Below are 12,146 nucleotides of genomic sequence, written 5' to 3'. Positions count from 1 at the left end.
ACAGTGCCCATCACAGTACAACACTATGCACACAGTGCCCATCACAGTACAACACCATGCACACAGTGCCATGACAGTACTAGTCACAGTACCACACCATGAACAGTGCCACACCATGGACAGTGCCACACTAAGCCCATCAGTGCCACACAATGCACAGAGTGCCCATCACTGTGCCAAACCATGCACACAGTACCCATCACAGTACCACACCATGCAAACCCCGAGTTTGGGGTAGAGGAACCTGACTGGCCTGCACAGAGTCCTGACCTCAATGGAACACCTTTGGGATGAATTAGAGCGGAGACTACGAGCCAGGCCTTCTCAGCCAACATCAGTGCCTGACCTCACAAATGCTCTTCTGGAAGAATGGTCAAACATTCCCATAGACACACTCCTAAACCTTGTGGACGGCCTTCCCAGAAGAGGTGAAGCTGTTATATCGGCAAAGGGTGAGCCAACTCAATATTGAACCCTACAGACTAATGCCGCGTACACACCATCACTTTATGTGATGAAAAAAAACGACACTTTCTGTGAAGTAAAAAATGACGTTTTTGAAACTTCAATTTTCAAAGACGAAGTTGCCTACACACCATCGTTTTCTCACAATGATCTTGCAAAGTGAGGTTACGTTCACCACGTTTTACCATTGAAGCTCGCTTCATAAGTAGCTTCTGGGCATGCGTGGATGAAAAAACGTCTTAGAAAACGACGTTTTTTGCTACACACGGTCAATTTCTGTGAAGTAAAAAGTGCACTTTTGAAAAACGACACATAAAATTGAAGCATGCTTCAATTTTTTTTGGTCGTTTTTTACAAGACATAAAACAACGTTTTCCCCCACACACAGTCAATTAAAGTGACGTTTTTAAAAACGTCATTTTTTTTCATCACATAAAGTGATGGTGTGTACGCGGCATAAGACTGGGATGCCATTAAAGTTCCTGTGCGTGTAAAGGCAGGCGTCCCAATACTTTTGGTAATATAGTGTACATCTGATGTTATGAGCACTTTAATGTAGGTGATCCATGAGGGAGATGGCTGGTTAATTCCTTCCTAGAAGTTACATTTGAATGATCTCCCCTCCCCCCCCTTCATGGTGAATGTGTCATGTTTACTATTCCCGACGCTCCAAGAACCGACATCCTAATTATATCCCCTGCCATCATTTCACATGTCAACAGGTAGAGACGTCTGTGCATTCCCCACCCCCGGGGGCTTTATAGAAACTTAAAGCTGAACTCCGGCCACCAAAACCTTTATTTAACCACGTCAATGCCGGACATTTTACCCCCTTCCTGCCCAGGCCAGCTTTCAGCGCTGTCACTTTGAATGACGATTGTGCCGTTGTGCTACACTTTACTAGACATGTGCACTGCCGAAAGAAATTGTTTCTAAAATTCGGAATTTATCAATTCGGAATTTTGGAAATTCGAAAATAAGAATGAAAACCCGAAAAATTGGAAAATCTGAAATAATAAACTATTAAATTTATCTGTTTAAAAGAAAGAAAAAAACTATTAAATTAATAGGTATTGGAAATTTCTTTCAAATTTGTCTGTTAGTGAACGTAACGAATACGAATTAATCCGAAGTTACAAATTATCCGAAATAACAAATGCCGCATCTAAACAAATGGAACGGAACAAAATTAATAATAAAAAGTAATTTTAAATTATTAATTTATGTTCCATTTGTTTAGATGCGGCATTTGTTATTTTGGATAATTCATAACTTCAGATAAATTCGTATTAGTTACTTTCACTAGCAAAGATTCAACAGCCAAATTTGAAAGGAAATTCCAATACCTATAATTTAATAGTTACCGTAGTTAGTTTTAATTTATTTTTAATTTTCGGATTTTCTTACTCAATAGTAACTATGGTATTGGAATTTCCTTTCAAATTTGGCTGTTGAATATTTGCTAGTGAATGTAACGAATACAAATGTATCTGAAATAAGGAATTCCGCATCTAAACAAATGGAACGTAAAAAAATTAATAATAATAATAAAAAGTAATTTTAAAGCGGAGGTTCACCCAAAAATCAACTTTCTGTCACTAGATCCAGCATACTGCTGACATCTGCAGTATGCTGGATTTTCTTTTTTTTTGTACTTATCGTTTTAGCGGTCTTTCTTCTCCGGCTCCGAGCGGGGAATCCTTCGGGTAGTAGGTGTTCCTAAATCAAGCGCAGTTGATTGACAGGCTTGGATAGCGCGTCACGCCATCCGAAAATAGCCGACGTGACTCTCGGCTGCTTACAGCGCTATACGGCGCCTGCGCCTGCCGTGTAGAGCTGACTGCGCAGGCGCCGTAAATTGCCGAGAGTCACGTCGGCTATTTTCGGAAGGCGTGACGCGCTATCCAAGCCCGTCAATCAACTGCGCTTGATTTAGGAACGCCTATACCCGGAAGGATACGCCGCTCGGTGCCGGAGAAGAAAGACCGCTAAAACGATAAGTACAAAAAAAAATAAAAAATCCAGCATACTGCAGATGTCAGCAGTATGCTGGATCTAGTGACAGAAAGTTGATTTTTGGGTGAACCCCCGCTTTAAATTCGTTTAGATACGGCATTCGTTATTTCGCATAATTCGTAAGTTCAGAATTGATTCGTATTCGTTACATTCACTTACAACCAAATTTGAAAGGAATTTCCAATACTTATAAATTTAATAGTTTAGTTATTATTTTAGATTTTCAAATTATTCGGATTTTCGTTCTTTTGAATTTATCAGATTTTCATTCTTATTTTCAGATTTGCAAATTTTACATTTCAGAATTTTAAGATTTTCGAGTCTCAGAATTTTTCAAATGTCAGAACTTTCCGATTTTCAAATGTCAGAACTCTCAGAACTTTCCGAACTCTCAGAACTTTCCGAACTCTCAGAACTTTCCGAACTCTCAGAACTTTCCGAACTCTCAGAACTTTCCGAACTCTCAGAACTTTCCGAACTCTCAGAACTTTCCGAACTTTCCGAACTCTCAGAACTTTCCGAACTCTCAGAACTTTCCGAACTTTCCGAACTCTCAGAACTTTCCGAACTCTCAGAACTTTCCGAACTCTCAGAACTTTCCGAACTCTCAGAACTTTCCGAACTTTCCGAACTCTCAGAACTTTCCGAACTCTCAGAACTTTCCGAACTCTCAGAACTTTCCGAACTCTCAGAACTTTCCGAACTTTCCGAACTCTCAGAACTTTCCGAACTCTCAGAACTTTCCGAACTCTCAGAACTTTCCGAACTTTCCGAACTCTCAGAACTTTCCGAACTCTCAGAACTTTCCGAACTCTCAGAACTTTCCGAACTCTCAGAACTTTCCGAACTCTCAGAACTTTCCGAACTCTCAGAACTTTCCGAACTCTCAGAACTTTCCGAACTCTCCGATTTTCGAATGTCAGAATTTTCCGATTTTAGAATTTCAGAATTTTCCGATTTTAGAATTTCCAGAAAAATTCATTAAATCGGGTTTTCATTCATTCGGATAATTGGGAATGAATGAATTTGTCAAAATTTGTTAAAAACGAATTCGGAACGAAACCCACATGTCTACACTGTACCCGTATAACATTTTTATAATTTTTTTCCACACAAATAACTCTTTCTTTTGGTGGGTATTTAATCAAATAATTATTTTTTTTGCTAAACAAACGAAGAAAAAAAAAAAAAAAACGTTCTTAGTTTATGTTATAAAATTTTGCAAACAGGTAATTTTTCTCCTTCACGGATTAGGTTGCACTGATAATCAGGACACTGATCAGTGTAGATGTCTCATTTTACACTAGCCACTTACCAGCTCTCCTCTCCTCACACAGTGACAGTGTGAGGAAAGGAATGCCGATAACCAACAAGTGTCTCTATATCATGATCAGCTGTGATTGGACACAGCTGATCATGTGGTAAAGCACTGCTGTGATTGGCTCTTAACCCCAATCTGTGACCCGCTGTGTCCGCAAGGCACAACGATCACAGAGCGTGCTGGGTGCGCACCACAGAACTGGACAACCCCACTGTAACCATCATTCAAGAATGGTTGGAGGAACATAGCAAGTTTGAGGTGTTGACTTGGCCTCCAAATTCTCCAGATAATCCAATCGAGCATCTGTGGGATGTGCTGGAAAAACAAGTCCGATCCATGGAGGCCGCACCTCACACCTTACAGGACTCAAAGGATCTGCTACTGACAGCTTAATGCCAGATACCAACGCATACCCTCTGAGGTCTAGTGGACTCCATGCTGTGACAGGTTATGGGTGGTCAGAATGTTATGACTAATCAGTGAACTTTTCCCATTTCTATGTGAAGTTTCTGTAATTTTGTAAATCGGTTAAAAATGTTTTTACCCGGAAGTGTTCTGTACATCATTGGTGTGCAGGGTGTCCCCAGAAATGTCAAATCCTGATTCTGTGGATTGGGTGACTGATTCTCTCAATAGTCTGCACTTAGGTATACAAGTATCATTTTAGGCATCCTCTGCAATAGGAACTTCATTCTGGTGAGATACTTTCCAATGTTTGTCTACTAAAGGGATGTAGACACTGCAACTTTCCTCCTTAGAACACCAAAATTTGTTCAGAGGATTATAATAAAGGCTGAACTTCCCATTCAGGAATCAGACTCCTCCCTGTCATTCGGGGGGCAGGACCCCTCCCTGCCATTCAGGAAAGAGGACTCCTCCCTGCCATTCAGGAAACAGGACTCCTCCCTGCCATTCAGGAAACAGGACTCCTCCCTGCCATTCAGGGAACAAGACCCTCCCTCCCATTCAGGGAACAAGACCCTCCCTCCCATTCAGTGAACAAGACCCTCCCTCCCATTCAGTGAACAAGACCCTCCCTCCCATTCAGTGAACAAGACCCTCCCTCCCATTCAGTGAACAAGACCCTCCCTCCCATTCAGTGAACAAGACCCTTCCTCCCATTCAGTGAACAAGACCCCTCTCATTCAGTGAACAAGACCCCTCTCATTCAGTGAACAAGACCCCCTCCCAATCAGGGAACAAGACCCCCTCCCAATCAGGGAACAAGACCCCCTCCCAATCAGGGAACAAGACCCCCTCCCTCCCATTCAGGGAACAAGACCCTCCCTCCCATTCAGTGAACAAGACCCCTCCCATTCAGTGAACAAGACCCCCTCCCAATCAGGGAACAAGACCCCCTCCCAATCAGGGAACAAGACCCCCTCCCAATCAGGGAACAAGACCCTCCCTCCCATTCAGTGAACAAGACCCCTCTCATTCAGTGAACAAGACCCTCCCTCCCATTCAGGGAACAAGACCCCCTCCCAATCAGGGAACAAGACCCCCTCCCAATCAGGGAACAAGACCCTCCCTCCCATTCAGTGAACAAGACCCCCTCCCAATCAGGGAACAAGACCCCCTCCCAATCAGGGAACAAGACCCCCTCCCAATCAGGGAACAAGACCCTCCCTCCCATTCAGGGAACAAGACCCTCCCTCCCATTCAGTGAACAAGACCCCTCTCATTCAGTGAACAAGACCCCCTCCCAATCAGGGAACAAGACCCCCTCCCAATCAGGGAACAAGACCCCCTCCCAATCAGGGAACAAGACCCCCTCCCAATCAGGGAACAAGACCCCCTCCCTCCTCCCATTCAGGAAATCTGACTCCTCCCATTAAGGAATCAGACCCCTCCCACTCAAACTCTGACTCCTCCCATTAAGGAATCAGACCCCTCCCTCCTCCCCACTCAGGAATCTGACTCCTCCCACTCAGAGAATCAGACCCCTCCCACTCAGAGAATCAGACCCCTCCCTCCCATTAAGGAACACAAACCCTCCCTCCCATTCAGGAACAAGACCCTTCCCTCCCATTCAGGGATTCGGACCCCTCCCATTTACAAAACAAGACTCCTCCCATTCAGGAATCAGACCCCTCCCTCCCATTCACGGAACAAGACCCCTCTTTTCCATTCACGGAAAAACAAGACCCCTCTCTCCCATTCAGGGAATCGGACCCCTCCCATTCTGGATTCAGACCCCTCCCATTCTGGATTCAGACCCCTCCCATTCTGGATTCAGACCCCTCCCATTCTGGATTCAGACCCCTCCCATTCTGGATTCAGACACTGAATGCTGCAGCATGAATGCTGCAGCAGCTCTGACACTCTTTACGCACTTTACCTAAGAAAAAAGTTTTAAGACTGAATTCCAGGAATTTAGCCACTTTCTAAAAACTGCAGGCTTACTATGAGTAAAAGTCCAATGAGATGCCTGACACCTCCTGGACCCCCCCCCCCCCCCATATTGTTTACATCTGACAGGTTTATTACACTTTCCGACTGAGAGGATATAAGCACACACAGCAGCTATGCCCGCTCACCCCCCTTTACTGCCCATTCACAGAAGCCTTTGTATTTTATGAATGACTTCACATTATACAAAGACTTCTGTGACTGGGCAGGAGGAGGGGGGGGGCATAGCAGCTGCACCGACTCTACACTTGAAGGAGCCGAAACCAGAGCATCCAGTGGTGGAGCTCTGGAAGTTATCTGCTTGGAGCACAATAAACCTGTCAGATGTAAATGAAATAGGAGAGATAAGTCCAGGAGGTGGCAGGCACCTTGTTGGACTTAACTGTATGCTGTTGCTGTATATTGTGACTTGTGGAGAATTTATTAATGCATCCACTTTAAATATTTGGAGGGGTGCCAAGTGACTGTCAGCATGCAGAAGGGGAATCTTGGAGAATGGAGGAATACAGAAGAATTCCTGGAGAAGTCCCTTTTATATAACGCTGCAGACCAAGGCCTGTGTCACACAGGCTTCATCCCGTATAACAGCCGTGTGAGCAGCAAGCATTTGCAGAGCTTTCAGCAGGCTTTATTGTAGCTTTTAAAGCACCTTTCAGCTACCTTTTGTAAATCTTGAACAAAGATCCTCATGGAAGTGCTGATTGCCACTTTAACCACTTAAGACCCGGACCATTATGCAGCTAAAGGACCTGGCCCCTTTTTGAGATTCGACACTGCGTAGCTTTAACCGACAATTGCGCGGCTGTGCGACGTGGCTCCCAAACAAAATTGGCGTCCTTTTTTTCCCACAAATAGAGCTTTCTTTTGGTGGTATTTGATCACCTCTGTGGTTTTTATTTTTTGCGCTATAAACAAAAATAGAGCGACAATTTTGAAAAAAAAAAATTCAATATTTTTTACTTTTTGCTATAATATATATCCCCCAATTTATATTATATATATATATAATATATAAAAAAAATCCTCAGTTTAGGACGATACATATTCTACATATTTTTGGTAAAAAAAAAAAAAACGCAATAAAGCGTTTATTGATTGGTTTGCGCTAAATTTATAGCGTCTACCAAATAGGGGATAATTTTATGGCATTTTTATTAATAATTTTTTTTCCCCTAGTAATGGCGGTGATGAGTGATTTTTATCGTAACTGCGACATTATGGCGAACACATCGGACAGTTTTGACACCATTTTGGGACCAGGCTTTTTTTTTGGCTAGCACATGACCTACATACACTGACGGTAGTGACCTACATACACTGACCTACCTACACTTACCTACCTGACATACACTGACCTACTTACACTGAACAACCTGCACTGACGGTCAGGGCCGGACTTACCATTGGCCTTGACTGGGCTCAAGCCCAGGGGCCCCACCCAATAGGGGGCCCCCTTTAAAAAAAAAAAAAAAAAATAAAAAAAAAAAAAATTTTTTTTTTGTATTTTTTTTTTTAGGGGTCCGGAGGTCCCCATGGGCCCGGAGGCCCCCAGGGCTCCGGACGGCAACCCCCCTTTTTTTTATTTATTTTTTGTAAAAAAATGTTTTTTTTATATATTTTTTATTTTTATATATATAATATATATATATGTATATATATATATATATATTTTATTATTATTATTAAAGGGCCCAGGGGTCTCCAGGGCCCCCGGATGGCAACCCACCTTTTTTATTTTTTTATAAAAAAAATTACATTTTTTATATATATATATATATATATATATATATATATATATATATATATATATATATATATATATATATATATATATATATATATATATATTTTTTTTTATTAAAGGGCTCAGAGGTCCCCAGGGCCCCATGTGGCAACCCCCCCTTTTTTATTTTTTTTATAAATGTTTATTTTTTTATTTTTGTTTATTTTTTTATTTTTTATTAAAAGGCCCAGAGGTTCCCAGGGGCCCAGCGGTCCCCAGGGCCCCCGGGTTTGGCAACCTCCCTTTTTTTATGTATTTTTTATAAATGTTTTTTTTTTTATTATTAAAGGGCCCAGAGGTTTATTTTTTCTTTTTATTAAAAGGCTCAGAGGTCCCCAGGGCCCCGGATGGCTACATATATTTATATATATTTGTTTTCTTCTTTATTTCTTCTTTTTTTTGTAAAGGCCCCCCGCTTCTCAATTTGCGGCAGCCCCCACGCTTCTCAATTTCAGGCGGCAGCACCCCCACCCCCCTAGGTTCTCTGCTTCAGGGGGCCCATGCCTTAAGCTGTGCAAGGGGCCCCAAAATTCCTGATGGCGGCCCTGCGCATACCTCCCAACACGCACGGATTCTGTGGAACTTTCCCGCACAGACAGCTTCTTCCCGCAGTCCCGCAAAAGGGTTAATTTTCCCGCACTGCAAGAGGAGGCAGCACGGAAGCAGGAGGAACCGGAGTGGTGTGTGGAGGACTGTGGCTGCTGAAGGGAAGAAAGCCGAGAGCCGGGCTAATGACAGTATGTGGCCCCGGCTGTTGGCACAGGTGAGAGGCACTCCCCCCCTCAACAACTGCAAAATCCCCCCCCGCTCAACAACTTTAATGCGCTCCCCCCCGCTCAACAACTTCAATTCGCCCCCCCCCGCTCAACAACTTCGATCCCCCCCAATTCTCGGCTCCAGGGGGCCCCTTCAACACTCAAGCCCAGGGGCCCCCACCACCCTAAGTCCTGCCCTGCTGACGGTAGTTACCTACAAACACTGACTTACCTACACTGACATACACTGACCTACCTACACTGACGGTAGTTACCTACATACACTGACCTGCCTGACATACACTGACGGTAGTTACCTATGTAGCGCTACCCCCTCAGGAGCCGCTGGTTGTTTTTTTGGGATCGGCAAATTAAGTTACCTCTAATCGTTGTCTAGTAAACGAATGTCCAATCCGCGAAATAGGTTTTCTGAATGCTTTATTTCTCGGCCCAACATGACCAACATCAACATGAAGTATGATAGGAAAGGTTGATGAAGTAAGAAAATCTTGCAGTATCAGGCTTGGGTAGAAGACGAGCAATCCTGCTCTCTATAGTAGTAGATACAGTTCGTCGCCACTCCAGCCAGAGTGGGTGAAGTGCCTCCGGACAGACCCCTGATACAGGCCTGGCAGCCAAAGTGTCACTTTAAGGATGCTGGGAGGAGCAGGTCTCTGCCACAGACCTTGCTCTGAGGGAGCCTCTGCCACAGGCCTAGAACTTGGATACTTGGATGAGCGAAATGATTGAGCGTATCCTCCCAGTAAATTTGCGCTAGGGTCACTGGTTGACAGTGAAAGTGTACCTGTCAATGTCCCTGTCACCAGATCCCCGATGGTTCGACTCCCCAACTGAACGGCATACAGCCTGGAATTTCCTCAGTAGAAAGGGAACCCAGTCAGTCACTGGGGCCCCTTTGCGGCATCAGTTGCTCCGGGCCAGGAGGGCCCAGAGTCAGGAACTCCGCGTTGCGCGCGACCCCAGGCCAGGTAGGCCATAGTGGTGGGGCCCGCGATGTGCGCACACCCTAAAGGTGGGTGCCGCACCAGGAACCCGCGAAGAACCAAGAACAACGGCCTTCGCCACAGAAATACCCCCTCCCAGCATGCACAGCGAGGCTCAACACCTCTCATTGGATGCTGGGAAGAAGCGGCTCCGCCTGGATCCCCTCTGACGCCATCTGCCGTCCAGAGATGAGACCATATCTCTGGACGTACAGACTGACCCACAGGGCAATCCAGAATTGGCGACAGACAATTTGACACAATCAAAAGTGAGAGCAACTTACCTCTCTCTCTCTCCCACTAACTTTAGAGCAGTGCCCTTACTGAAAGTAAGGGGGCGCTACACCTACATACACTGACCTACCTGACATACACTGACCTACACTGATGGTAGTTACCTACATACACTGACCTACCTACACTGACATTTACATACACATTATTACACTTTCTGAGGGTTCTGACCTACCTCAGCTTAGCGGTGTCACAGCAGCAGGCAGTCATTCCGTCAGAGAGCCTAGGAGCCTGGCTGGAGGGGAGGAGAGCCGAGGAGCCTTGAGGAGAGAAGAGCCGCCCGCGGCCCGCCCAAACCCCAAAAAGGGATGTGGCGCCGGCGCAGCGGCCGTATTGTAATTCCCCGCCTTCTGGAGCAAGTGCAGCCCCTATGATGGACGTCACACGTCCCGCAGTCGCGGCATTGGACCAGTGGGAAATCCATCATAAGGCGTTGCACAGGCTCCAGAAGGCGGGACCTGCTATGGGACTCGGCTACATTCGGTGGCGCTCGGGATCAGATCGATCCCGGCGATCGCCACTCGGGGCTAATAATGCAGTCCTGCCACCGTGAGACTCGGGGCTTTACAGGGTCACATTTGGGGCTTCAGCCACGGCTAGCCACCCCCTCCCGACGCCCCTGGGGAGGACTGATAGTCCCTCCGCCTATCAAACTGGAAATCCACGTAAACTTTGCTCAATGTGACATTTTTCCGTTTTTCACTGGAGCTGAAGATCCTGAGAGGTTCCTTGGTTTGGCTTGTATTTCACGGCAGCTATTTGGGTCTGCAATCGGTCACCACCGACGATGCCGGAATTAAAAGGCCTGACAGGCACGGAAATGAAGTCTGTATTTAGTCGGTGCCGGCAGACAAGCTATAAGTCATAAATTAGTCATTGTGTGATCCTATCCCTCTATACATAGCGCCCACCTGGGCCATCTCCTCTGCTGGAGTCCACCTCCTCCCCCACACATCACTGAGATCACTACTGGAACGAGCAACTTATTAAAGGTGTTTTTACTGTGCTGGAGACTATAAACGAACGAATGAGCTGTTTACTCCGAGACTTCCAAGGAAAAGACAATTATTTTTAATGCGTTTCAATGTCCAACGTACTGCAGGAACAGCACTGGAAACGTGGAATTTGGCTGCCAACGTCCAACTGCCAGTACATAAAGTGTTTGTGCACAGAGCTTACACTCTAATGTCCCCCCACAGTCACGCACTATTATTATTATACATTTATATAGCTCTGACATATACAGTAGTGCTGTACAGAGAAAGCCGAGCCGGTTACATCAGTCTATGTAACAGAGGAGCTTACACTCTAATGTTCCCCAAAAGTCACACATTGAAAATATTATTATGTGACATTTGCATAGCACTGACATATGTCAGAGTGCTGTACAGAGAACAATGAGCCAGTCACATCAGTCCCAGCACCAGAGAAGCTTGCACTCTAATGCAGTGTTTCTCAACTCCAGTCCTCAAGGCGCCCCAGCAGGTCCTGTTTTCAGGATTTCCCTCAGATGAAACGGCTGTGGTAATTAGGCAGTGAAACTGATCAAATCACCTGTGCAATATAATGGAGAGCCTGAAAACATGACCTGTTGGGACGCCTTGAGGACTGGAGTTGAGAAACACTGTTCTAATGTTCTCCAACAGTCACACAATATTATTAGAGTGCATTTATATAGTGCTGACATATACTATAGTGATGTACAGAGAACACTGAGCGATTCATAAAAGTCTCTGTACCAGAGGAGCTTACACTCTAATGTCCCCCAACAGTCACACATTGTTGTTATTATTATACATTTATATGGTTCTGACATATACCACAGTGCTGTACAAAGAACACTGAGCCAGTCACATCAGTCTCTGTACCAGAGAAGTTTATACTCTAATGTTCCCCAACAGTCACAATTATTATTATTATTATTATATTTATATTATTATTATTATTATTATTATTATTATTATTAATAATTATTATTAATATTATACATTGCTGACATATACCACAGTGGTGTACAGAGAACACTGAGCCATTTTACAAAAGTCTCTGTACCAGAGAAGCTTACAGTCTAATGTCCCCCAACAGTCACACATTAA

The 12,146-nt window shown here is 44.6% G+C and overlaps 1 protein-coding gene across 1 annotated transcript; it reads right to left on the bottom strand.

The window, feature by feature from the left end:
- Window positions 1–2,838: 2,838 nt before the first annotated feature.
- On the bottom strand, window positions 2,839–10,260 carry LOC120929262 (osteocalcin 2-like). Its single transcript, XM_040340614.1, has 2 exons — window positions 10,226–10,260; window positions 2,839–3,382 (listed from the first exon to the last, which is right to left on the bottom strand). Exons 1-2 carry the CDS (start codon window positions 10,258–10,260, stop codon window positions 2,839–2,841), a joined length of 579 nt encoding a protein of 192 aa, XP_040196548.1.
- Between the last annotated feature and the right edge of the window lie 1,886 nt (window positions 10,261–12,146).

This window comes from Rana temporaria, chromosome 1, assembly GCF_905171775.1.
Source record: "Rana temporaria chromosome 1, aRanTem1.1, whole genome shotgun sequence".
Lineage (NCBI taxonomy): Eukaryota > Metazoa > Chordata > Amphibia > Anura > Ranidae > Rana > Rana temporaria.
This window is presented reverse-complemented; position numbering and strand designations above follow the sequence as displayed.